Here is a 23,310-nt window from a genome sequence, read left to right as displayed (position 1 = left end):
TATGCATAATATAAAGTCAGTTCAAATAGACTTCAAATCACCTCTTAGTTTCAAAGCAAAAAAATAAAATAAAATAAAAAGTTTCTGAGGTTTATCTGATAGAAAAAAGGCTACTTTGAGACGGGGGGGGGGGGGGTTGGGGGGCGGGGGGCGCGGCCGGACCCCCCCTGCCCAGGTAGGTGAGTTGTTTTCAGTGCTCTGTGGGGCTGGGGAGGGGGGGGGGACGTGCCGGGACCCCCCCCAAAAAGCCCCTCTGGCCGCAGAACCCCCAGAGCGAGTACCCGTAATATCCTGGCCGGGGGGGGGGGGGGCCGGGCTGGGGGTGGGGGGGTCCTGGCTCCCCTCCCTGGCCACCCCCAAACATGGGGTGACCCGGGGGGGGGACCCCTGCCCCAAATTCGGGACCTCTCCCCACCCAGTGCAACCCCCCCCCGGTGGGGTCTGGGGGGGGTCACACCTGCCTGAGGCTTCAAGTCCATGGTGGGGGGGGGTGGGCAGGGGGCTGGACCCCCCCCCCCCCAGCCCCGGGGCCTGCAGTAGCATCCCTGAGGGGTCTCAGTCGGGGGTGGGGGGGCGGCCAGGACCCCCCCCCCCAGCTCTCCCCGGGGAGGGGGGGGGTCCGCGTGCCGGGGAGGGGGGGCCGGGCTCTTCCTGAGAAGTGGAGGCAGGGAAAGGGGGGGGTGCCGGGACCCCCCCCCCCCACTCAGCCCTCCCCAGTTTGGTCCCTGGAGCCGGGTGGGGAGGGGTCCGAGAGCAGAGTGGGATGGGGAGGGGGCGGCACCGGGGGTCCCCCTCCCCGTAAAGTGTCTGCGTGGGCGGGGGGGGGTCCCGGCCGGGGTGGGGGGGGGGGCTAAGTCCACTTTACTGGCCGTTAATGCATGAGACGATGCACAGGAGTGCTCGGACATTCACTAAACTATTGCTATCGTTAAATATTCCCAACGTGGGGGGGGGGAAAATCTCCCCTTTTTTGGGGGGGGGGGGTGGAGGACAAGGTGGTGGTGGTGGTAGGGGGTGGGTGGGGCCTGTTTCTGCTCTTAATTCGAAAATGAAATTTGAAAGAAAGCAAGAAAAAAAAAAAAAAAAACCACCTCTTCTTTTTTTTTTTTTTTTTTTTTTTTTTCCTTTTTGGCTTACACAAGTCTGTGAGTTTGTGGTGCTGGAAAAAAAAAAAAGGGGGATTGGGGGGGACGGGGTGGGGGGGAGGGAACCGGGCAGGATTTTGGGGAGGTTTGGGCGGGGGGGGTGGTCCTGGCAGCGGGAAGGGGCCGCTTTGAGGGTGGGGAGGGGGAGTTTAGGGGCGGGGGGGGGGGGGGGCCCGTTCACGCTGCCAGAGGTTTTGTGGGGTCACCCCCCCAGTGTGGGATCAGCAGGCAGCGAGAGCAGCTCCAGAGGAGGCAGTTCGTGGGGGCGTGGGGAGACCCCCGGCCCCGGGGGTGGGGGGCACGGCACGGGCCCCCCCGCTCACGGGTTGGGAGCGCGTTTTCCCTGATAAAATTCCTCCCACCGGCTCTGGAAGAACCGGCGCATGGCGTGGCCGGCGCGGCCCACGGCCGAGTCGTCCTCGTTGAAGGTCTGGCAGTTGTCGAACACCAAAAGGGCGTCGGCAGCGAACTCCGCCGAGCTCGAGTACCTGAGGGACAGCACGGGGTGGGTGGGGGGCGGCCGGGACCCCTCATGGGACCCCCGTCCCTGGGAGGGACCCCTGTCCCCATGAGGGAACTTTGGGAGGAGAACTGATCCCCCCATCCCCATCAACCCCCTAAGGAACCCCATTCCCAGGAGGGGATGGGATCCCCAGGAAAGACCCCCATAGCCCAGGAGAGACCCCAACAGCCCTGGAGGGACCCCCATTCCCAAGAGAAACCTCTGTCCCCAGGATGGGCCCCATCCCTAGGAGGAAACCCTAATGGCAAGAGCCTCATGGTTGGGAAGGGAGGTGATCTCCTGGAGAGACCCCAAACCTGGGAGGGATCCCTGTCAGCCCCAAAGAAACCCCATCCCCAAGGGCCTTTGACGGACCCTCACGCTCAGGAGGGACCCTGCCAGCCCTGGAAGAGCCCCCAAACCCACAGGGGTCATCCCTTTGAGGGACACCACTGGCCTGGGAGGGACATCTAACCCCTGCCAGCCTTGGGTGGACCCCCAAACCCACAGGGGTCATCCCTTTGAGGGACACCACTGGCCTGGGAGGGACACCTAATTCCTGGGAGGGACCCTGCCAGCCCTGGAGGAGCCCCCAAAACCATAAAGGTCATCCTTTTGAGGGACATCCAACCCCTGGGAGGGACCCTGCCAGCCCTGGAGGAGCCCCCAAACCCCTAAGGGTCATCCTTTTGAGGGACACCACTGGCCTGAGAGGGACACCTAATCCCTGGGAGGGACCCTGCCAGCCCTGGAGGAGCCCCCACCCCCAGGAGGTGCCCCCAGCCCCACGAGGGACCCCGGCCCAGCTCACCCGCCCCGCAGCAGCCTCGTGCGCATGGTGGCGAAGTCCATGGGGTTCTTGATGATCTTGCGGTAGCCGGGGACCAGCCGGGGGTTCACGGGCTCCAGGAAGGGCCAGGCGTCCTCGTGCGACTCCATCTCCATCAGGATGATCCTGGCAGAGGGGGAGATCAGGGGGAGCCCCCGGCGGGCGCGGCCGCAGCCCCCTCCCCGCGCTCCCCCGGCCCCACTCACTCGCAGAAGGTCAGGTCGCTGGGCTGGCCCCGCAGGGCCGAGCTCCTCCGGCGGGGGGGGGTCAGACCCTCCCCCGGGCACCGGGGGGACACGGGCAGCCCCTCCCGACGCCGCGGGGCTGGGCGGCGCCGCGGGCTCGGCTCCTCCTCGCCGGGGCTGCCCCCGACCCCGCGGCCCCGTTTCCGCTTCTTGCCTCGCCGCGGAGAGATGGGGTCCCGGTACTGCCCTGCCTGTTGGGGGGAAAAAGGGGGTCACCCTCTGCCCCCCCCGGACCCTGGGCTCATTTCTCCACTGCCTGAGCCCCGAGGTGACCCCCAGGGGTCCTTCACAGGGATATCAGGTGCCTCAAAGGCCATCGGGGTCTCTGGGGGATGAGAGATTCTGCTGGGGGTCAGGAGCCCTCGCAGCAATGGAAGGGCCACCAGGGTCTCTCCTAGGGCTGGGGGTCTCTCAGACACCATCAGGGTCTCTCCTGGAGACCAAGTCCTCACCCCAGAGGGGTGGGAGTCCCCCTGGGGTCACCAGTGTTCCTCCTGGGATGGGGATCCCTCCCACTGATACGGGGGTCTTGCCCAGATATGAGGGTCCATGAGGGTCCCTCCTGGAAATGAGAGTCTTTTCTAGAAAAGGGGACCCCCCCCCCCTCCCAGGGACATGGGGGTCCCTCAGAGACCATGGGGGTCTCTTCCAAGAATGGGGCTCTCCCCTGGGGACGGGGGTCCCATGGGGGCCATCAGGGTCCCTCTTGGGAACCGGAGTTTCTTCCAGAGCCCAGGACCTCTCCTGGGGACGGGGGGCCCAGCAGGGTCTGGGATCCCTCCTGGATCACCCTGGTGGGGTGTGAGGGCTGCCCCCCCCCCAACCTACCCGGGCCACACAGACGGAGCAGAACCAGTCGCCCTCGGGCACCTCTGTCATGCGGGGCCGGTGGCAGTAGAGGTGGCAGCCGCGGTCGCAGCCGTCGCACAGCAGCAGGTGCTCGTCGTCATCCCCTCGCCGGCAAACCAGGCAGGTCTGCGGGGACACGGGGGGGCTCAGAGCCGCCTTGGCACCCCCTGGACCACTCCTCCGTCCCCCCCCGGCGCGGGCTCTCACCACTCTGTTGACGGATTTCTCCCAGGCGATGGATTTCTCCAGCTGGAAGATGCACAGGGACACCTGGGCCGCGCTGCGGCACCGCTCCAGCGTCTGCCGCCACGTCCGCACCCGCGGCGTGATCTCGTAGGCGCTGCGGGGACAGCGGGGGGCTCAGCCCGGCACGGGGGTCCTGCCCTGGCCCAGGCTCCCAGCTGGGTCATGGGGAACCCCCCCACAGCCCACCTGGGTGATGCCAGAAGGGGTCCCAGAAGGAGGAGCCTCGGTCCCTGCTCAGCCCTGAGCAGGACCGCAATGACCCTCACGAGACCCCCGTCCCCAGGGGAGACCCCCGTCCCCAAGGGTCTCCAAGGGAGCCCCAAACCCCTGTGAGGGTTCCTCATTCCCAGGGAAGTCTTTCATCCCCCAGAGGGACCACGATGGCATCTGAGAGACCCCCACCACCAGGACAAACCCTGCTGGCGCCCCACATTCCCAGGAAGGGTCCTGATCCGCAGAAGAGACTCTCATCCCCAAGAGGAACCCCGATGGCCCCTCATTCCTGTGAGGGACCCCCAGAAAACACTCCCACCTCCAAGAGAGACCCCAAGGACCTCTGAGGGTCTCCCACATTCCTGGGAAGGATCCCTATCCCAGGAAGAACACCGGTGACACACAAGGGACCTTCATCCCATCCCTGGGACATCCCCACCCCCAGGACAGACCCTGCTGGCCCCCCACATTTCCGGGGGAGGGCAGGAATGACCCCTTCCTAACCCAGGGCAGGGCTCAGGGAGGGGGGGGATGTGTGGGGTGCTCACATCTCGGTGGGGCCCAGGCTCAGCTCCTCGGGGCCGCTCAGCACCGCTTTCTCCAGCACCACCTCGTGCAGCGGCCACAGCGGCTCCTTCAGGTAGCGGCGCTCCAGGTTCTGCTCCAGCGCCGCCAGCCGGAGCACGGCCAGGTCCAGGGGGTTGGTGAGCTCCCGGCGCAGGGGCAGCCCGTCCCGCCGGCTGCGCACCGTGATGTCCTCCAGGGGCTCCACCTTGTGCTCGCAGTACCTCAGGTCGTCCCGCGTCGAGTCCGGGCTGGGGCACGTCCAGCCCTGCGGAGGGACAGCGGGGTCAGCGGTGGTCAGTTGGTCACCCCGGCAGCAGGATCGCCCTGCCCGGCACCCACCCGGATCTGCAGGTCGGCCATGAGGACGCGCTGCTCCAGCTCCTCCACCCACTGCAGGACGCCCAGGTCGGTCTCGTAGGCTCTGTCCGGCACTGACCACTGCGCCAGGGCTTCCTGAGACACCGCGGCAGCGGCCGAGTCCGGGCGCGGGTGGAAGATGGGGTCTGGAGAGGAGAAAATGGGGAGTCAGGAAGGGGGGACAGGCAGCAGAGCCCCATCCTGGGACACAGGGGGAAGATGGAGTCTGGAGAGGAGAAAATGGGGAGTCAGGAAGGGGGGACAGGCAGCAGAGCCCCATCCTGGGACACAGGGGGAAGATGGGGTCTGGAGAGGAGAAAAAGGGGGACAGGGAGCAGCTCCCTATCCTGGGACACGATGGGGTCTGGAGAGGAGGAAAAGGGGTCAGGGATGGGGGACAGGCAGCAGAGCCCCATCCTGGGACATAATGGGGTCTGGAGAGGAGAAAATGGGGAGTCGGGAAGGGGGGACAGGCAGCAAAGCCCCATCCTGGGACACAAGGGGAAGATGGGGTCTGAGGGGAGAAAAGGGGGACGGAGAGGAGCTCCCTAAGCTGGAGGTGCAAGAAGATGGGGGTCTGGAGGGGCACAGGGGAGGCTCACAGGGGGACAGGCGGCAGCCCCCCACCCTGGTGGTGTGGGTGGAATGTGGGGTCTGGGGGGCAGAGGGTGGGCTTGGTGGGGGGGCACAGGAGCAGTAGCCCCCCAACCTAGAGAGCAGGCTGGAGAACCAGAGCATGGGCTCAGGGGGGTAACAGGGAGCAGCCCCCTGCCCCAGGGGAGGGGTGGAAGGTGAGGTCTTGGGGCTCACAGAAGGACAAGCAGGAGGGAGGTGGGTCTGGGGGCAGGGGTGGGCTCTGGGGGGGGGCCGGGCAGACTCACCGGTGGTGGTCCGGAGGCAAACCTCGCGCAGGAACTCCTTGTGCTTGGTGAGGTGCTTGTGCAGGGCCTTCTCCCGGATGCCGCGCGGGTGCAGCGCCCGCGCCACGGCCTCCAGCTCCTCGGGGTCCCGCAGCCACCACCACCCGCTCTGCATCTCTGCAAGGCCAGTGCCACAGCTCAGCACCGTGCCGGGGCACCGGCACCGCCGCCACGGGGGTCCCGGGGGCTCCCGGCTCTCACCGGTGGGCACCGGCTGCTCCGTCAGCTGCGTCAGGTATTTCTGCTCCATCTGCTTGAAGAATTTGGTGGGGGGTCTCCCTCGGCGTTTGGGTTGTCCCGGCACGTCCTGGAGCTTTTCCAGGCTGCCCTGGCTGCGGGGGCAGGCGCCGTGGGCCCTGGGGCCGGCGTGCACCGGCGTGGAGGCGAGCAGGGGAGCCGTGGGGTCGTCTGCGGGGAGGCCGTTCAGCTGGAGGGACAGGGGGAATATCAGAGAAGACACACAGGAAATTATAAAATATTCTGCTTTGGAAGGGACCCACAAGGATTAGCACACCTGGATCCTCAGCCCCTGAATCCCGCACCCCCCCCCAATCCTGCAGCCCCGCGATCCCAAAGCCCCCCAACCCTACAACCCCCAATCCTTCAGCCCCTCAACCCCACAGCCCCAAGTCCTGCAGCCTCCCCACCCCTGGAGCTGTTTCCCTTCTCACCAGCCTGTCCAGGGCAGCAGGACTGAGCCCCCTGTGCCACCACCCCTGCCCAGGTCAGACACAGGGTCCCACGCCACTCCCCGCAGCTGCCCAGGGAGAATCCCCCTCCCCATACAACCCCTCAGGTCGGGGTGCAAGTGCAGGGTGCAGCCCCCCCCAGCCCATACCTGCCGTGCCGAGCCCTTGGGGGGCTCCCCACGGCTCTGGCTGCGGGGGGCTGCGGGGGCTCGCGGCGAGGGCTCGGCCGAGGAGGTAGCGAGGGCGGCTCGGTCATCGCAAGGCGTGCGGGGCAGCAGGTTGAACCAGGGCCCTCGCTTTGCCACAGCCTCCGGGGCTCTCTCCTCCTCCTCCTCCTCCTCCTCTTCCTCCTCCATGGGGTCCGAGGGGGCCCCGGGGGGCGGGAGCCCCGTGTCCCCTTTGCCGGGGCTGCTGGCGGGGGTGAGGACTGAGTCCTTGAGCAGGGACGACTGGGTCTGGCTCAGCCAGGACAGGAAGGCCGACTGGCTGAGGTCGTGCTGGCTCTGCCCCAGGGGCTCTGGCTCCTCCAGGACCCCGTTGAGCGGGACGGGGCAGGGCTCGCAGTGCTGTGCCAGCTCCTCTTTGCTCTTCCGGGGCCGCCCGCGGGCGCGCGAGGCCGAGGAGCTCGTCCGGCTGGCAACGGGCACGGCGGCCGGCTCCTCCTTCACCGGGGGCACGTGCGGGGACACCTTCTCCTCTGGAGGCTCCTGAGCCACCGGCTCAGCTGCTGTGACAGGAGGACGAGGAGCAGGTGAGATGTGGGGTCCTCTCCCAGCTGTGACAACCCCCCCCAAAGCCCCTTCCCCGCTCACCCTCCGCGCCCTCCACGAAGATGCCGCCCAGGTGGGGCAGGACCCAGTAGCGGCGCCGGAAGCGGTCCTGGCCCAGGGAGGCTGCACGCAGGGTCTGCGAGGAATGGAGCAGCTTCTTGCGGAAGAACATCTGCCTCTGTGGGGAGAGTGGGGCGGGGGGGGCGGTGGTGAGGGGGCTGCATCCCCCCCAGCAGGGCTGAACTCCAGCCCTCCAGCACCCGCTCACCTTGGCCAGCTTCTCGATCTGCCGCTCCAGCTCCGGGACGCTGGATGCAGACGTGTCAACCTGGGGGAAGGCATGGATCAGTCAGAAAAGGGATCCCCGAGGTGGCACCCCCGCCTCTGCTCCCCCCACCCAGCAGAGCCCGGAGCACCCCACCTCCTCCTCCCGGCGGGATCTCCGCCCCCGGGTTTCCTCTTCCTCCTCCATCTCCAGCCCCACGTCCTCGGTCAGGCGGGAGCTGCGCCGGCGCCGGCCGTCCTCCAGCCCCGTGATCTCCGACTCGGGACGGCCCGTCTTCTTGGCCAGGGCGAACTTCAGCCTGCCGGGACACAGTTGGAGGCGTTGGGTACCCGTCCCCCTGCTCACCCCACGCCCCCTGAGGCCACCTGGTCACCCGGAGGGGAAGGTGCTGAGGCTGCAAGCGAAGCCCCTTCCCCACCAACCTGCGCAGTCGGCCTTCGATGATCCACTTGTTCTTCCTGTAGTTGGACATGTTCTCCAGGGTCTTGTCGATCTCGCTGCAGAACAGGGGATGGGGGTGGCTGCAGTGAGCAGCTGCACGAGCGCAGCAGGATCCACTCCAGCATCCAGAATCAGAGGATTTTGGTGCCCCCCCCCAGCCAGCCCCACCTGATGATGAGGGCGCTGCTGTTGAGCTCGTTGATGAGGAAGACCAGGATGGCGGCTTTGCGCTCCGGGGGCAGCGCCTGGAAGGGTTTGGTGCGCAGCCCCTCGCACAGCTCCGCGCCCGCCCCGTGCGCCGTCAGGAAGCAGCGCAGCACCTCGGACACGGTGTCGCGGTTCAGGCTGATCTCCGACACCTTCTCCCCCAGGATCTTCAGGGACTGGGCAGAGCAAATGGAGAGGTTTGGGGAGTCCCCTCCTTGCCCCCCCCCCCCCATGGGGGTTTGTCAGGAGGGGGTTCTTGCCCAAAGGTGTTCTGGGTGTGCTCCCACCACAAGGACAGATGGGGGGACACCCCAAAAGATGCTGGGGGTGAGGAGGGGGCTGGCCACAGGGGAGGAGAGCAGGGAACGCAGCACATCCCAAATTTAGGATTCCCTATCCCGAGTTTTACAGGCACTAATAGCCCCAGCCAGGGGAGGGGGAAAAAGGGGAGAAGGTGGTGAAAAAGAGAGAAAGAAAGAGAAAATGAAAGGGGACGGAAGGAAAGTGAAAGCAGAAGTAAAAAAAAAAAAAAAAAAAGGTGGTGAGAAGAAAAGGAAGAAAAGGGAAGGAAAAGAAAGAACAAAGGGGTGAAAGGGAAAGGAAAATGAGAGAAAAAAGAAAAGAACGGTGAAGGTGGGAAAAGGATTGAAAAAAGAAAAGGGAGGAAAAGGAAAGAGAGGGAAAGGAAAGTGGGGGGAACAAAGAGGAGGGAAGAAAAGGGATGGGCAAAATTGAAAGGGGGAAAAGGAAAGGGAAAAGAAGAGGGAGAAAGGAAAGGAAAAGGGAAAAAAATAGGGGAAGGGGAAAAATAAGGGAAGGGGAAAAGGGGTGAAAGGGAAGGGAAGGAATTGTCTGACCTGGTGGGGGTGGGGGTCTCACCTAATGGGGGGTCTCACCTGGCAAGGAAAGGGGTCTCACCTGGCGGGGAAAGGGGTCTCACCTGGCAGGGAAAGGGGTCTCACCTGGCAGTAGGGTGGCAGCCCGGGGTCGCAGAGCGCTGCCTGCAGCAGCCTCACCAGCAGGTCCTGCAGCTGCCCCGCGCCGGGGGCCACCCCCAGCAGCCCCTCCTGCAGCGCGCCCAGCGTGGGCACGTCCCGCGCCGGCTCCAGCCCCAGCACCTTCCCGTAGCTCTGCAGGAACTCCACCACCGTCAGGCAGTCGGAGAAGGCGCGGCTGGGCAGGACGAGCCCCGGGATGCGGGAGAAGGCTGGAAGGGGCTGCGGAGCAGGGAGAAGAAGGGGGGGGGGGGGGTCAGGACCAGCTGGAGGCTCCCTGGGGTGACCTTTGTGAGCCCCCTGGCACAGCCCACCTGGTGGTCCCCCAGGCACATGTCCTCCGTGGGCTTCTTCATCTCCTCCAGGATGAGCTGCTGCCGCTGCCGCTCCTCCAGGCGCCGCTGGGCCAGCAGCCCCTTGTCCGCCTTCCGAGGCCCCTTGCCCTTCTTCTCCTTGGGCCGGGCCTTGTCCTTGCCCTTCTCTGGCTTCCCCTTCTTCTCCTTGGCCTGAGTCAAGAGTCCGGATGTGTGGGGAAAAAAAAAAAGATAAAGGGGAAAATCCATTTTTCAACTCCTCCCTCTCCACGGCCTAGTCGTGCCCACGGACTGACCTTAGATTTTTTCTTGGCCTCCTTGGCCCTCGGGGCTTTGGCCTCCTGTTTCTGCTTGTTCTTGGCCTGAGGGGAGGACAAGACCCGCTCAGAGACCCCCTGCACCAGGGAAACCCCCCCACCAAACCTGAGCAGCCCCCGAGCCCCATGCCCGCACCTTCCGCCTCATCTTCTTCTTGATCTTGCTCATTTTCAGCTTGTCCTCCTCGCTGAGCACCTCTGGTGGGGGGGCACAGAGTGGACATGAAGCGGGCGCTGGGATCCCACCGGGGCCAGGCTGTGAGGGGCTTCCCCAGCACCCCCCACGCCGGGGCTGGGAAGGGGGGGTACCTTGTGCTTCCAGCCTCTTCAGCAGCCGCGCGTCCGTCTTGCTCAGCAAATCCACCATCCTGACCTTGGGCGGGCGGCCCCGGCCCCGTTTGGTGGCCGGGGGCTCCTTGGGCTTGGCCTTCTCGGCGTTACGGGGCCGGCCGCGCTTGCCCGTGATGGCCTGGATGCGCCCGGGGATCTCCTCGGGGCTCAGCTTCACCCACTGCACGCCCTGTGGGGCACGAGCTGGGGTCACCCCCGGGCACAGCGAGGGGTTGTGGGGGGGGGACAGGGGGGGCTCAGCCGCCCCCAGACCCACCTCTGGCGTGTCCCGCTCCTCGTAGAAGTCTCCCACGGGCATGCGGGGGCTGAAGCTGAAGTGCTCTCGCCGGACGTCCTGCACCATGTTCCTGCTCAGGTACTGGCGACAGGGAGGAGGAGGAGGAAGGCTGTGAGGAAGGCTCAGCGCTCCCGCTTCGCCACAGCCTCCATCAGCTGCGGTCCTGGGCGTTGGGGGGGTCTGTGGTGGAGCAGAACCCCCCCTCCCACACACATCTCGGGTCAGCCACCCCCGCGCCGCTGTCCCCAGGGGCGGTACCTTGATCACCTCCGGGAACTGCTTCATCCTCTTCCCGCAGGGGCCGTAGTACCAGGTCTCGCCCTGCCAGCGATGGTTCCCCTTCTTGATCCGAACCTCCCGCCTCCACCTGGGCACGGCAGCGTCAGCCCGGGGCCGTGGGGCGGGATGGGCAGGGGACAGTACCGGGGACAAGACGAGGAGGGGACAGAGTAGTGCGAGGGGGTGGGGATGGGGACGGGATGGGGATGGAGAGAGGGGCAGGATGGGAAAGGGGTGGGGACAGGGGCAGGATGGGAAGGGGATGGCGATGGGGATGGGGACAGGACGGGGAGAGTTTCGGGAGCAGCATGGTGGCAAGGGGACGGTAGTTTTTGAGGCAGGATGGGGAGGGGACGGTGGGAGGGGGCCAGAGCTGTGGGGCAGGACGGCCGGGGGGGGGGACAGGGACAGGGCGGTGGAAAGGGAACAGGGTCGGGGGCCACCCCACGTACCCGTGCTGCAGCGGGAAGCGCACCTCCTCCTGCGTGGCGATGCGCCGGCGAGGGACATCACCTGCGGGGAGGGGACAGATGGGACGATGGGCTGGCGGGCGGGGGCACCGAGGGGTCAGCACGGCGGGGTGAGGTGGCCGCCACACCTGCCCCCGAGGCACTCAGCAGGGCGGGCTCCTCGCTCTCTCCTTCTGGCGCGGCCGAAGTGTCCGGGCAGCTATCGGCAGCCTCCTCCTCCTCCTCTTCGTCCTCCTCTTCCTCCTCCTCCGCAGACGGGGCCGGAGACTCCGGCTCCAGCGGAGGGTCGAGCTCCAGGGACCCCGACTCCCGCAGCCCCGCGTGGTCGCCGCTCTTCAGCTCGGCGTTGTCGCCTGAGGAGCCAAGGTCAGGCACGTCACCGGACACGTCACCGGGGCCGCGCGTCCCCTCCCTGCGCTGCCCGGGGGCCTCGCTGGTGCCACCGAGACCCCCGTGGGGCTCACGCGTTCCACACCGGCGCTGGCACACGCTCCATCCCTCGTGGGGAACCGGTGGGGTGACCCCCCCCCCCCCCTTCCCACCCGGTGTGGGGGGACATCCCGGGGCCGCACGTACCGGGCAGGGCGGGCGGCGAGCCGGGGCCATCGAGCAGCGGGGCGGGCGAGGGGCTGGCGGGCAGCAGGCTGAAGGGGCCGGCGTGGAGTGGGGGGCTGGCGGCCAGGTCGGGGGGCTCCTCCAAGGAGGACTTGTCGCTCACCAGCTGCGAGTCGTCCATGGCGTACAGGTCGCCGGTGCCGGGGTCTGGGGAGGGGGGTGAGCACCAGGGCTGGGGGCACACGGACCCACATCTCCGCTCCCGGGGAATAGCGGGGTGTGTGTGTGTGTGTGGAGCAGCCGAAAAGGCTCCGGCAGCAGAGGGGTTAAAAGGGGTTTGGGCTGCCCACCCCCCCCCCCTCCCCAGCCCCGCCTCCTCCTCCTCCTCCTCCTCCTCCTCTGGGAAGCGGAGGAGCCCAAAATGGCCGTGGCGATGCTCAGCAGCGCGGAAGTTCAGGCGCTGAGTAACCGCCTCGTCACGGAGCTGGGAAGGACGGGAAGGAAGGCAGGGAAGGCCGGCAGCGCGGCGGGGACGCGGGCCCGCCCCTGCCTCGGGAGAAGGCCACGGCCACCGCCGCCTCCGCCGCCGCATCGCCCCACCGGGACGGGGAAGGGCTGGCGCTGCTTCCCGGGCACCGCGGCCAGGGAATGGTTGTGCCCCCCCCCGCGCCCTACCCCGACACCAACCCCCTCCCTGACACCCCCGTACCTCTGGCCAGGGACTCGAAGGGCTCCAGGGGGTCCTCGCTGAGGATGTGGGTGTCCTCCAGCCGCGGGGCGATGGGCGACGCGTCCCCCAGGCACCCGCTGGCCCTGGGTGCCAGGACGGGCCCCTCCGGCCCCAGCGAGCCCGCGCCAGCGGCTGCAGCCCCGTTGTAGCTGCAGATCTTCAGGTCTGAAGGGAACAATCGACCGAAAACAGACCCTGAGACGTGACGGTGACAGAGCCGGGGGATCCCCGCTGCCGTTCCCTGTGCTGGGACACCCAGCCCTCCATGGCACTGGGTGGTGACACCCCGGGCTGTGCCTAGCCTGGTTTTATGAGATCCCGACGCCTACTCCAAGCTGTGACTGGCCAAACCCCATCCAGGACACCGGGCAGGCGGGTCAGAGCAGCTGCGATTCCCCAAGGAACGCGATGCCCAACTCGACCAGGACCCAGCACCCACGTGCTGGAGCCCCAGCGCCGCATCCCAGAGCTCTGCCACCCCTCCCGGGCTCCTACCTGGCTGTGCCTCCTCCAGCTCCTGGCTGCCCACCAGCCCACCCCCGTTCTCCGTGATGGTGGTGGTGGTGGTGGTGGTGGTGGGCATCTCTTTGGCTGCGCCGTCAGCATCCCCCTGGCCGGGGTCCGGCTCGTCCGGAGCCAGTGGGAAGGGCTGCGTGTCCGAGCTCAGTATGGGCGAGGACTGACCCGCCGCGTAGAAGCCGTCAGGCCCGTTCTGCATCAGCTCGAAGCTCTGGTCGTGGAAGGAGTCGTAGAGCTCCTGCGAGTCGAAGCTCAGCCCCATGGGCCCGGCGGTGCCGTTGCCCCAGAACTCCTGCCCGGCCGCCCGCAGGTTGGTGCCGTGCCCCGGCGACGCCGGCCGCGACCCCCCGGCCACGCCGTTGAGGGGGAACTGTCCGAGGGCGGGCGGGCCCCCGTCCTTGAGGCCGCCGGCGGGCGCGTAGGGCGCGTAGTCCCACAGGCAGTCGTAGGCGCGGAGGGGCTGGGCCCCGGCGGGCGCGGAGCCGGGCGAGAAGGTCCCTGAAGTACCGGGGTGTGATACAGTAGAGAAGCCATTGACATTCATGCCCCCGTTCAGACCTGCGAGGGAGCAGAGGGACGGCGAGGTCAGCGCCGCGGGGTCTCTCCAGTGGGTTTGAGGATGGATCAATGACCAGGCTGGGCAGCTGCAAAAGCCCTGCTCTTGTCCCCCCCCCCGCCAGTGCCTGGAGAGAAGCAGGGGGAGAGGGGGGGGAGTCGCACAGTCCCCGTTTGCCAAACCGGCTCTGCCACAGGCTCTGCCGGCACCGGGCCGAGCGCCGCAGGACGCCGGGGATTAGCCGAGCGCTTGGCAGGGCTGTGCCGGATCAGCTGACCAGCCAAATCCACGCACGGCCCCTGTGCCGGCGCGGCCGCTTTTCTAGGCCAAGGCGGCGGCAGGGACGCACAGACCCCGGCCCTGGCCCCACGCGCTGGAGCTGCCGCCGGCCACAGTCCCTCCATCCCTCTGTTCCTGCAGCCCTCCCATCCCTGCGTCCCCTCTGGCCCCACGGCCACCCCATCCCTGCAGCCCTCCCATCCCTGCGTCCCCTCTGGCCCCACAGCCACCCCATCCCTGCAGCCCTCCCATCCCTGCGTCCCCTCTGGCCCCACGGCCACCCCATCCCTGCAGCCCTCCCATCCCTGCGTCCCCTCTGGCCCCACGGCCACCCCATCCCTGCAGCCCCTCCATCCCTGTCCCCGTGGGGTCACTTACTTTTCCCTTGCTGGGGGAAGCTGAGCAGGGAGCTGTGGGTGAAGGGGGAGTCCCCTGAGGCAGGCGTGGGTTTCGGTCCTGAGGCAGCGGGTGCAGAGGAAAGGCCAGTGAAGTTAAAATGGTTGTTTGTTTCCATTTCTGCACGGGGGAGAAGATGGACCCGGGTCAGTCACTGGCGTGGACTGGGGCTGCCAGTGTGGTGACCCACCCACCACTGACCCTCTGTTCCTTCTCCCTGCAGTCCCCAGCCTGGGGCTTGAGGGCTGGGGAGGGTGAGGAGTGACAGTGAAGCCCCCCAGGACTGAGATGCCACCTGTGCTGCGCTTTGGCCCAGGCCCAGGCACCCCAGCTGGATGAGCTGCCACCTGCTTGAGCACAGCCTGTCATCGGCGTCCCCGGGGACGGCCACCGCCAAGGTGTGATCACCGTGTGCCACCATCCCGTGGCTGGTCCTGGGCTCCCAGCCAAGGACCATACAGACCCCCCCAAAGCAGCTCTGTGACCCCATGAGGAGCCAGCATAACCCAACGCCCCTGGCACAGCAATGACCCTGTGGTGACAGACAGTGTCCCTGCCATCTCCCCCACACCCCGTCCCCCAGGAACACCTCCAGGGGTTGAGGCCAGGCCATGCTGGGAGCAAGCAGGAGCTGAAGCCCCAGCGCTGGCTCGGGCAGGAGCCTGGTGACCTTCACCCCCCAGGAACCCCAAACGCTCCCTCAAACCCGAGGCTGCAAGGAGAGATCCCAGTGGGTCCAGCCCTGGGATGGGGCACAGGCGAACTGAAAGCCCTGCAAGCCCAGCAGATGAGGAGGGAGCCCCAGTGCTGGTGGGGACCCACAGGGACACCCCCAGAGCTGCCACCGCCGGCAACTCCTGGTTGTGCCACGCTTGCCAAACCCACCACCGGCCAAGGCGGCGCCGACCTCTCCGGAAGGGCCAAGGCCGCCACACTCGGCCCTTCAGCAGCTGCTGGTGGCACAGCCCGTGTCGAAACCCGGATTTCATCACACCCTCGCCCGCCTCAGCTGGTGCCCTGGCAGGGGCCGCAGGGGCCACCGAGCCTGGCCAGGGCCACCCGGTGATTCATCCACCGGAGAAACCCGTATGGGCGGTGACGCAGCTGCCACACGCGCGCGGCTCCCGGACACGCCGGGATGGACCCGCAGCCGCCTCCCCTGAGCCGTGAACCGGCCTCTGCCCCGACCCAGCTGGAACCCCCGGGCGTGGGGACACCGGGAGCAGCAGGGCTGGATAAGGAAAAGCCTTTCCGGTCCCACCCCGCGTGTGATGTGCCGGCCAGGAAGGCGCTGCCGGCTCTGGAGGTCAGAGCAGGCGGCCGAGGGATGTGCCAGAACCGGGCAGGTGGCGGCTGCAGGTCGCAGACTGAGGTGGACTGGGATGGTCGGGGCACGTGCCAGCGTGGGATGGGGGCCGGGAGGAAATAAAAGCCAGCAAAGTGGGAATGTCACCCTTGCTCCAGGGACAGCCCAGGCCCAGCAGAGGCCAGAGCCGCCCTTGGCATCGCTGGGAGCTCAGCCAGTGCCAGGTGCATTGTGGACACCGGCCATCCATGGCCATCCATGGCCATCCACGGCCATCCACGGCCACCCGTCACCTCCCACCCGCACCGGGGCTCCTGTGGCCCCGCTCCCCCCGCCCTGAGCCACCGAGTGTGGAGCTGAAACTGGGCCACGGAGAGAAACCGGAGCCAGGCAAGGTGAGGAGGGCGAGGGGCAGGAGCCTCGGATGGTGGCACTGCAGGGACCTCGGTGATGGCGGGTGACAAGGTGGGCGCTGAGCCCGCGGCTGACCCCGGCTCCTGTCACACCGGGCACGGCCAACGTGGCAGCGCCGCTCGCCTGGGTGTCAAACCCGGTGGCGGTGGCACCACCGGGCCCTGGGATCCCCGCGGGGACACCGGGGCCACGACTGCCCCTGGGAGCTGAGCTGGGGGGGAACTGTCGGTGCCGTGGAGCCGGTGCCATTCCCCGGGCAGAGAGCTCGGCCTGCCCGGTTCTGCGGCCCCCACGGGCCGGTGGCACCGGGAGGCCCCGGGAGCGTGACGCGACCTGATTAAAAAGGACGTTTCAAAAACAACGAGACGCAACAACCGGCTGCCATTTCCCGGCCACTTCCTGCGGGGACGGACACACGGGGGGACACGGGACCGGCCCCCCCCGGCCCCGCAGCGCCGCACCCGCCGGGGACCCCCCGGTCCCTGCGGCAAGGACACCCCCAGCCCTCTCACCAGCCCCCCGCCGGGTCTCGAGGGATTGGGGGGGGCTCGGTGTCCGCGCCCCCCCGCCGCCGCAGGGGGGTTTCGGTCCCGGAGAGTGAGGGGAGGGGGGACACGGACGGGCAGTGCCGGAGAGGAGGGGGCTCCCCCCGAGCTCCGGGACGGGGCTGCGGGGAAACCGCACCGGCCACCGGGGACGGGGCTCGGGCTCCCGGTCCGGGCCTTTGGCCGCTGCACAGGGAGGGAAGCGGGGGGGTCACCGGGAGCCGGTAACGGAGGAGGAAGGGGGGGGGTCACGCCATGGGACCGGGATGCGCAGGGGGCATCGGCGGGGAGAGGACGGCGTCTCACCGAGGTCAGGAAAGCGGAGCGGGGTGCCGCCGCCGCCGCCGCCGGGCCCAAACCGCCGCAACCGACCCTCCCACCCCCTCGCTCCCTTCAGCCGGGCCGTTAACGGCCCGTTACCGCCCGCCCGCCCCTCCTCCGCCGCGACCCCGCACCTGGCAGGCGGCGGCGCGGGCCCCGCTCAGGCGGCGCGGGGCGGGGGGCGGCTCGGCATGGCGCGGCCCCTCCGCCGCACCGGGCCGGGCCGGGGCCCCTCCGCTCCGATGCGCTCCGGTACCGGGCCGGGCCGCGGAGCCGAACCCGCGGCCGCGGCAGGAAGCGCCTCGCGCCGCCGGGCGGTCCCGGGACCGCCCCCGTCCCGTCCCGTCCTCCCCCCCCCCCCCCGCCTCCCCCCGCACGTCACGGCGGCCGCAGTGGCGTCACCGGGAGCGGCGCCGCCGTGGCGTCACCGGGGGCGGGCGCGCGCCCACGTGGGAGGGGGATCCCCGCCCCCGGCGGGGTCAGGGCGGGGGGAATCCCCACGCGGGGACGCCCCCCCACCCCTGGCTCCGGGACCCCCGGCTCCCCCCGGGGCTCCCCCAGCCCGCACCGGCACCCCCCGGGAACGTCCCCCCCGTTCCCCCCCCCCCCCCCCCTCCCCGCGCTCTCTCGTCCGTTTCCCCCCCCCTCGCTCCCCGCAGCCCCAACTCGACCCCCGAGAACGGCGGCGCAGCGGGACCGGGACCCTGCCGGGCACCGGTGCTCCCTGGTTCGGCCGCGGGGTCACCGGCCCCCCCCAGCTCCCCCCGGCCCCCGGGATCCCCGGTGACGTCACGTGGCACCGGCCGGGCCGCGCTGCGCAGGGCCCGGGGGCGACACCGGCTCCGGGGGCGGCGGGGGGAGAAGGGGATCCCGGTGCGGGGGGGCTGTCCCGGTGCGGCCGCAGTGGAAAGGAAGGGGGGGTGTCCCTTCCCGGTGCGGGGCAGCGGAGCCCGGTGCGGGGGTTCCCCGCTTGTTGGAGGCTCCCGGGGGGTTGGGGAGGTCCCGGTACGGAGCCGGGGGTCCTGGTGCAGCTGGCCCGGTCTCAGGGGGTCCCGGTACAGATCCGGGGGTCCCTATACAGCCATCACAGCCCCCTAGGGGGTCCCGGTGGGTCCCGGTATCCCCGTCCGCGGGTCCCGTCCTGCGCGCTGCGTACCTGGGGGGGCGGCGGGGGCGGCCCGCACCAGCCCCGGTGCCCGCCCGGCCCGGTGCGCTGAGGTGCCGGTGCCGGTGGCGGAGCCGGGCGGGGCGCAGGTGCTCCCGGCCCCGCGTGATGTCAGCGACCGCCGCCGCCCCCTCCGCCACCGGGGCCGCGCCGCCATTTAAAGGGACCGCCGCCCTCCGTGGGGTGTGTGTGGGGGGGGCCGGGGACACCCCCCAAGAGGGGGCACGCCGCAGGGACCACCGGCTGCCGCCCCCGCGGGAACACCCCCGGGACCCCGCTCCTCCGTGGGGCGGAGCAGAGCCCGTCACCGGGGGGTCACCGGCGGAGCGGTGCGGGGGGGGGGGGGGGCGGGAGTTGGGGGTGGTCCCGGTACCCTCGGGGGATGGCCCCCAGCCCCGCAGTGGGCGAGGTCGGGCCGGAGCGGCCCCCCGGGACCCCGTGGACAAAGTGGCAGCTGCCGGGGCCGGGCCGGGCCGGGGCGCCTTCTTTGTGCTGCGAAATGGTGGAGCTGGAACTGCGCGGGGGGGCGGGGGGGAACGACGGGCACTGGGACAGACAGACGGACACAGGGCTGGGCAGCGACACAGCACCAGCATCTGTCACCCCCCCCTCCTCCCCGGGCTGTCCCTGCAGCGGAGGGGCGACGCTGCCGTTCTGGGGAGGGAGGAGGGGGACAAAGGGGAGCCCCCCAGGGCTGGGGGTCCCTGCAGTGGAGCAGGGAGACAGAACCCAGCACAACCCCCCCCCCCCATGGAGGGGATCCTGGGGTGGGTGGGCCAGGGCGAGCCCCAGGGCTGGGGGGCTCCCAGGACTTGGATCCCTCCAGCCCCCACCCCCGGGAGCAGGAGCCACAGCACACAAAAGCCTGCGAACGTTTTTCACCGATGTTTTATTGGAAATGTTAAATACTGGGGGTCCGGCCCCAGCGGAGCCGGGGGTGTTCGGGGGGGGCTCAGGCGTGTTCCTCTGCCAGCTTCTCTGCCTTGGCCACCGCCTCCTCGATGGGCCCCACCATGTAGAAAGCCTGCTCAGGCAGGTGGTCATATTCACCTGGGGGGGACACAACGTGTCACGGCGGGAGTGGGAGGCCCAGTTGGGCACCCCCAAGCTCCCCCCGAGGGCCACCTCACCTGCCAGGATCTGCTTGAAGCCCTTGATGGTCTCTTTCAGCGGCACCAACTTGCCCATGTGGCCCGTGAAGACCTCGGCCACCTGGAAGGGCTGGGACAGGAAGCGCTGGATCTTGCGGGCGCGGGCCACGGTCAGTTTGTCCTCCTCGGACAACTCGTCCATGCCCAGGATGGCGATGATGTCCTGCAGTGACTTGTAGTCCTGGGGAGGGGGACACAGGGGGTGAGTGGCCAGAGCTGATCCCCCACCCCAGCAGCCCACGGGGAGGGGCTGCCCCAGCCCCCCTCACCTGAAGGATTTTCTGCACGCCCCGAGCCACGTCGTAGTGCTCGGGCCCCACGATGTTGGGGTCCATGATGCGGGAGGTGGAGTCCAGGGGGTCCACGGCCGGGTAGATGCCCAGCTCAGCGATGGCACGGGACAACACCGTGGTGGCGTCCAAGTGGGCAAAGGTGGTGGCGGGCGCAGGGTCAGTCAAGTCGTCGGCCGGCACATAAATAGCCTGGGGACACGGAGGGGAGGGGGGACAGTGGGTCCCAGGCAGGTGACACAGCCCCCCGGGACCCCGGGGTTGGTCCTGCCCTCACCTGCACGGAGGTGATGGAGCCCTTGCGCGTGGTGGTGATACGCTCCTGCATGGTGCCCATGTCAGTGGCCAGCGTGGGCTGGTAGCCCACGGCCGAGGGGATTCTGCCCAGCAGGGCTGACACCTGTGAGGGGACAGAGCGTGAGGGACAGAGCACGAGGGGCTGTGCAGGTGGGGGCCAGGTGCACTGCCCTGTGCCCAGCACAGACCTCGGAGCCGGCCTGGGTGAAGCGGAAGATGTTGTCGATGAAGAGCAGCACGTCCTGACCCTCCTGGTCCCTGAAGTACTCGGCCACCGTCAGCCCCGTCAGGGCCACCCTGGCGCGGGCGCCCGGGGGCTCGTTCATCTGCCCGTAGACCAGGGCGACCTGCGGGTGGGACCCTGGGGTCAGCATGCTGTCACTGCCACACCTGGCACTACATCAAGGGTCCCAGAACCAGAACCTCCTCAGGAGATCCTCCCTCAGGGTCTCTGCACACCTTGGAAGTGGCATCTTTGAGGTTGATGACCCCAGACTCGATCATCTCGTGGTACAAGTCGTTGCCCTCGCGGGTCCTCTCGCCCACGCCGGCGAACACCGAGTAACCACCGTGAGCCTTGGCCACGTTGTTGATCAGCTCCATGATCAGCACAGTCTTGCCGACACCAGCACCTCCAAACAAACCTGGGAAGGGGGGAAATAAGGGTCCTGCTGAGCCCCAAGCCAGCCTGGCTGCCCCCAGGGTCTCCCTCCAGCTTTTTCCTCCTCAGATACAACAAGCGTTGCTTCAGCAAGCTCAGGAGAACGAAAGTCACGGAGTGGATCATCAGTGAAGGAAAAGTTCCCCAGAGGAACTGTTGGAAATCCCAGAGGGACCAGCAGGTGCCCACTCCCCAGACCCACCCCTGCTCTGGGAGTCACGTACCGATCTTGCCACCCTTGGCGTAGGGAGCCAGCAGATCCACGACCTTGATCCCCGTCACCAGGATCTCCTGCTCCACGCTCATCTCCACGAACTCAGGGGCCTCGGCGTGGATAGCAGCAAACCTGGAGCAGGAGGAGGAGAGGAAGGGGGTGGGCAGCTGCTCCGAGCCCCCCGGGTTGGGGGCTGGCAGGGGACAGTCCCTGCTGTGACCCAGAAGAGCCAGAGCCACCTCCCTGCTGGCACCTGGTGTGCCCTGCAGCCCCTCAGCACTCACTGTTTGGTCGTGATGGGGCCCCTCTCGTCGATGGGCTCCCCGATGACATTCATGATCCTGCCCAGGGTCTCGGGGCCCACGGGGATGCGGATGGGAGCACCAGAGTCCAGCACCTTCTGTCCCCTCACCAGCCCTTCCGTGCCGTCCATGGCGATGGTGCGCACGGTGTTCTCCCCTGCCGAGGCCCAAGGACAGCACAGTCACCACAGCGTCCTCGGGCTGACCCTGGGGACAGCTGCTGCTGGCTCCCCCAGGCCCTGCCAAGGGGACATTCTGCTGGGAGAAGGACCAAGAGGAGCAGCAGGAATAAAATAGCCCTGAGGAAAATCGAGCCCTGCGGCCACAGCCCTCGGGCAGCCATTTTCCTCCTCCTCAGATTGAAATCCGTGGCTTCAGCAAGCTCAGGAGAACGAAAGTCATTGGAAACATCATCACAGGAGGAGCCCTCCCCGTCCCCTCCTTCCCCGTGCCAGCTGCTCACCCAGGTGCTGAGCCACCTCCAACACCAGCCGCGTCTCCCTGCCCTGCACCTCAAGGGCGTTCAGGATGGGGGGCAGCCCCTCGTCGAACTGCACATCCACCACGGCCCCGATGACGGCCACGATGCGGCCGGTGGAGGAGCCGGCCTTGGCGGCAGGGGCTGCCTGGGCGGCATAGTCCCGTCCTGGGGGGAGAGGGACGAGTCAAGGTCGGCCGGGGCAGGGCAGCTCCGGGCTGTGGCGGCCTTGGGGGTGCGGAGATGGGGCTCCCCTGCAAGGCTCGGGGTGTGCCCGAGACCCCTGAACCTCCCTGCGTGCAGCCCTGAACTCCTTTCCTCAGCGCACCCTGGATCCCCACACCCCGCTCGGTGCACCCAGGACTCCCCGGCCCCTCCTCGGTGCCCCCAGGAGCTCTGCACCCCACTCCGGGTGCACCCGCAGCCCCTGCACGCCCTCAGTGCACGCAGGACCCCCTGAGCCCCCTTCCCTCAGCGCTGCCAGGACCCCCTGAGCCCCCTCCCCGCTGCACCCGCAGTCCCTGCAGCCCCCGAGTGCCCCCACGCCCACCCCCCGGGGCCGCTGCTCCTCTGCCGCAGCCCATCCCCTCGCCCTGCCCGCTTGGCACCCCTCACCGCGCCCCGCTAACGGGGCCCTGAGCACCGGCACCCCGCGTCCGCCGCCCGCGCAGGCCCCAAGGTGACCCCGGCCCGCCCCGCACTCACGCGCCCCGACGGCGACAGCCGGGGCGGCCCCGCGGCCGAGGAGCAGCGGGAGGAGGTCCCGGCCCGGGGCGGCCCCGCGGGGCAGCAGCGGCCGGGCCGCGGCGGCGGCGGCGGCGGCGGAACGACCCGCGAGCCCCAACATGGCGGCGCCGACTGAGCCCCGCGTCCCGCCCGCCCCTCACGGCCCCCGCGGGGCGGGGCCGCCGAGCGCGCGTCACCGCCGCACCGCGCGCCCATTGGCCGCTCCGCGGAGGGGCGCCGGGTGGATTCGCGCTCCCATTGGTCGCGCCGATGCGGCGCCCTCTCTGCGCCTCCTCGCCATTGGGTTGTGGATCCATCCGTCAAAACGCGCTGCGGCCTGATAGGGCAGAGCGGTGGGAAGGGGCGTGTCCCGAGCGAAGGTCAGCGGAAGTGGCGGCGCACGTGGCCCGCGCTTGTCCTTGGGCGGGCGCCGTGACCGCGGCCGAGGCCGCGCCAGCCGCACCGGGCCCGTGACGGGCCCGCTCCACCCCGCGCCACAGCACAGCCCCGCCCGGTTACCGTGCCCGCCTCACGCCCCGGGTGTCACTGCGGTGCCCCGCGGGCCGCCCCCCGCACCGAGCTGGCCCCGCGGCACCGGCCCGGGCTGTCTCCCAGAGGCCCAAACCTCACCCCATCGCTCCCCCCGGGGTCTGGGGGACACCGCACCACTCCTCCCCTGCCCCGCAAGGGACGGGATCCCACCCTCCTGCTTCCCCGCGCGAGGGGAACGGATCACTCTTGTCCCCGGTGGGAGGGGATCCCACCCCACTGACCCCTCACAGAAGAGGATCCCACCCCAAGTGCCCCCCACAGAAGGGGATCTCACCCCACAGATCCCCCAAAGAAGGGGATCACACCTCACGGACCCCCCAAATGCGATCTCACTCCAAGTACCCCCCCTCAGAAGGGGATCCTGCCCCACAGATCCCCCTCAGAAGGGATCCCACCCCACTGAGCCCCCAAAGAAGGGGATCCCACCCCACAGATCCCCAGTAGAAGTGGATCTCACCCCATTGACCCCCCCAAAGAAAGGGATCCCACCCCACTGAGCCCCCAAAGAAGGGGATCCCACCCCAATGACCCCCAAAGAAGGGGATCCCACCCCACTGCCCCCCCTGCCCCCGCGGCGCTGAGGA

The 23,310-nt window shown here is 68.8% G+C and overlaps 2 protein-coding genes and 2 non-coding genes across 6 annotated transcripts; all 4 read right to left on the bottom strand.

Moving 5' to 3' along the window:
* Positions 1-226: 226 nt before the first annotated feature.
* BAZ2A (bromodomain adjacent to zinc finger domain 2A) lies at positions 227-18,128 on the bottom strand. Of its 3 annotated transcripts, none has more exons than XM_054004710.1 (29): positions 18,047-18,128; positions 14,287-14,424; positions 13,050-13,631; positions 12,534-12,719; positions 11,846-12,031; positions 11,398-11,622; positions 11,252-11,312; positions 10,779-10,887; positions 10,500-10,601; positions 10,202-10,412; positions 10,029-10,090; positions 9,872-9,937; positions 9,576-9,767; positions 9,229-9,483; positions 8,228-8,442; positions 8,041-8,115; positions 7,754-7,916; positions 7,601-7,660; positions 7,375-7,510; positions 6,712-7,289; positions 6,075-6,300; positions 5,835-5,990; positions 4,936-5,099; positions 4,578-4,861; positions 3,778-3,910; positions 3,550-3,696; positions 2,683-2,912; positions 2,459-2,602; positions 227-1,633 (listed from the first exon to the last, which is right to left on the bottom strand). In XM_054004710.1, exons 2-29 carry the CDS (start codon positions 14,420-14,422, stop codon positions 1,465-1,467), a joined length of 5,253 nt encoding a protein of 1,750 aa, XP_053860685.1. In that variant the 5' UTR covers positions 14,423-14,424; positions 18,047-18,128; the 3' UTR covers positions 227-1,464. The 3 variants fall into 3 exon arrangements, with proteins under 3 accessions (XP_053860685.1, XP_053860683.1, XP_053860682.1); XM_054004708.1 differs by lacking the exon at positions 18,047-18,128 and adding an exon at positions 17,025-17,106; XM_054004707.1 differs by lacking the exon at positions 18,047-18,128 and adding an exon at positions 16,876-16,959.
* Positions 18,129-18,925: 797 nt separating this feature from the next.
* Positions 18,926-22,295, bottom strand: ATP5F1B (ATP synthase F1 subunit beta). The gene is made up of 10 exons (XM_054004730.1): positions 22,154-22,295; positions 21,434-21,616; positions 20,953-21,127; positions 20,679-20,800; positions 20,253-20,437; positions 19,982-20,140; positions 19,774-19,896; positions 19,476-19,688; positions 19,186-19,387; positions 18,926-19,105 (listed from the first exon to the last, which is right to left on the bottom strand). Exons 1-10 carry the CDS (start codon positions 22,293-22,295, stop codon positions 19,008-19,010), a joined length of 1,602 nt encoding a protein of 533 aa, XP_053860705.1. The 3' UTR covers positions 18,926-19,007.
* Positions 20,515-20,589, bottom strand: LOC128822898 (small nucleolar RNA SNORD59). The gene has a single exon (XR_008441610.1). It is a non-coding gene; the product is annotated as a small nucleolar RNA SNORD59 (small nucleolar RNA).
* On the bottom strand, positions 21,320-21,393 carry LOC128822899 (small nucleolar RNA SNORD59). The gene has a single exon (XR_008441611.1). It is a non-coding gene; the product is annotated as a small nucleolar RNA SNORD59 (small nucleolar RNA).
* Positions 22,296-23,310: the final 1,015 nt, after the last annotated feature.

The sequence above is a fragment of the Vidua macroura genome, unplaced genomic scaffold, assembly GCF_024509145.1.
Source record: "Vidua macroura isolate BioBank_ID:100142 unplaced genomic scaffold, ASM2450914v1 whyUn_scaffold_107, whole genome shotgun sequence".
In the NCBI taxonomy this organism is placed as follows: Eukaryota; Metazoa; Chordata; class Aves; order Passeriformes; family Viduidae; genus Vidua; species Vidua macroura.
The sequence above is the reverse complement of the archived record's forward strand: the minus strand, read 5'-3'. Positions and strand labels throughout refer to the sequence as shown.

What these genes read in the sequence shown, in the direction of transcription:
- ATP5F1B (XM_054004730.1), bottom strand. Translation starts at nt 22,295, where the DNA reads ATGTTGGGGCTCGCGGGTCGTTCCGCCGCCGCCGCCGCCGCCGCGGCC. An exon ending in GGAGGTGGCTCAGCACCTGG is followed by an intron (nt 21,128 to 21,433) that starts GTGAGCAGCTGG and finishes GGGCCTCGGCAG; the next exon opens with GGGAGAACACCGTGCGCACC. An exon ending in GCGTGCAGAAAATCCTTCAG is followed by an intron (nt 19,388 to 19,475) that starts GTGAGGGGGGCT and finishes CCCCCTCCCCAG; the next exon opens with GACTACAAGTCACTGCAGGA.
- BAZ2A (XM_054004710.1), bottom strand. Translation starts at nt 14,422, where the DNA reads ATGGAAACAAACAACCATTTTAACTTCACTGGCCTTTCCTCTGCACCC. An exon ending in AGCAGCGCCCTCATCATCAG is followed by an intron (nt 8,116 to 8,227) that starts GTGGGGCTGGCT and finishes CCTGTTCTGCAG; the next exon opens with CGAGATCGACAAGACCCTGG. An exon ending in AGATCGAGAAGCTGGCCAAG is followed by an intron (nt 7,511 to 7,600) that starts GTGAGCGGGTGC and finishes CTCTCCCCACAG; the next exon opens with AGGCAGATGTTCTTCCGCAA.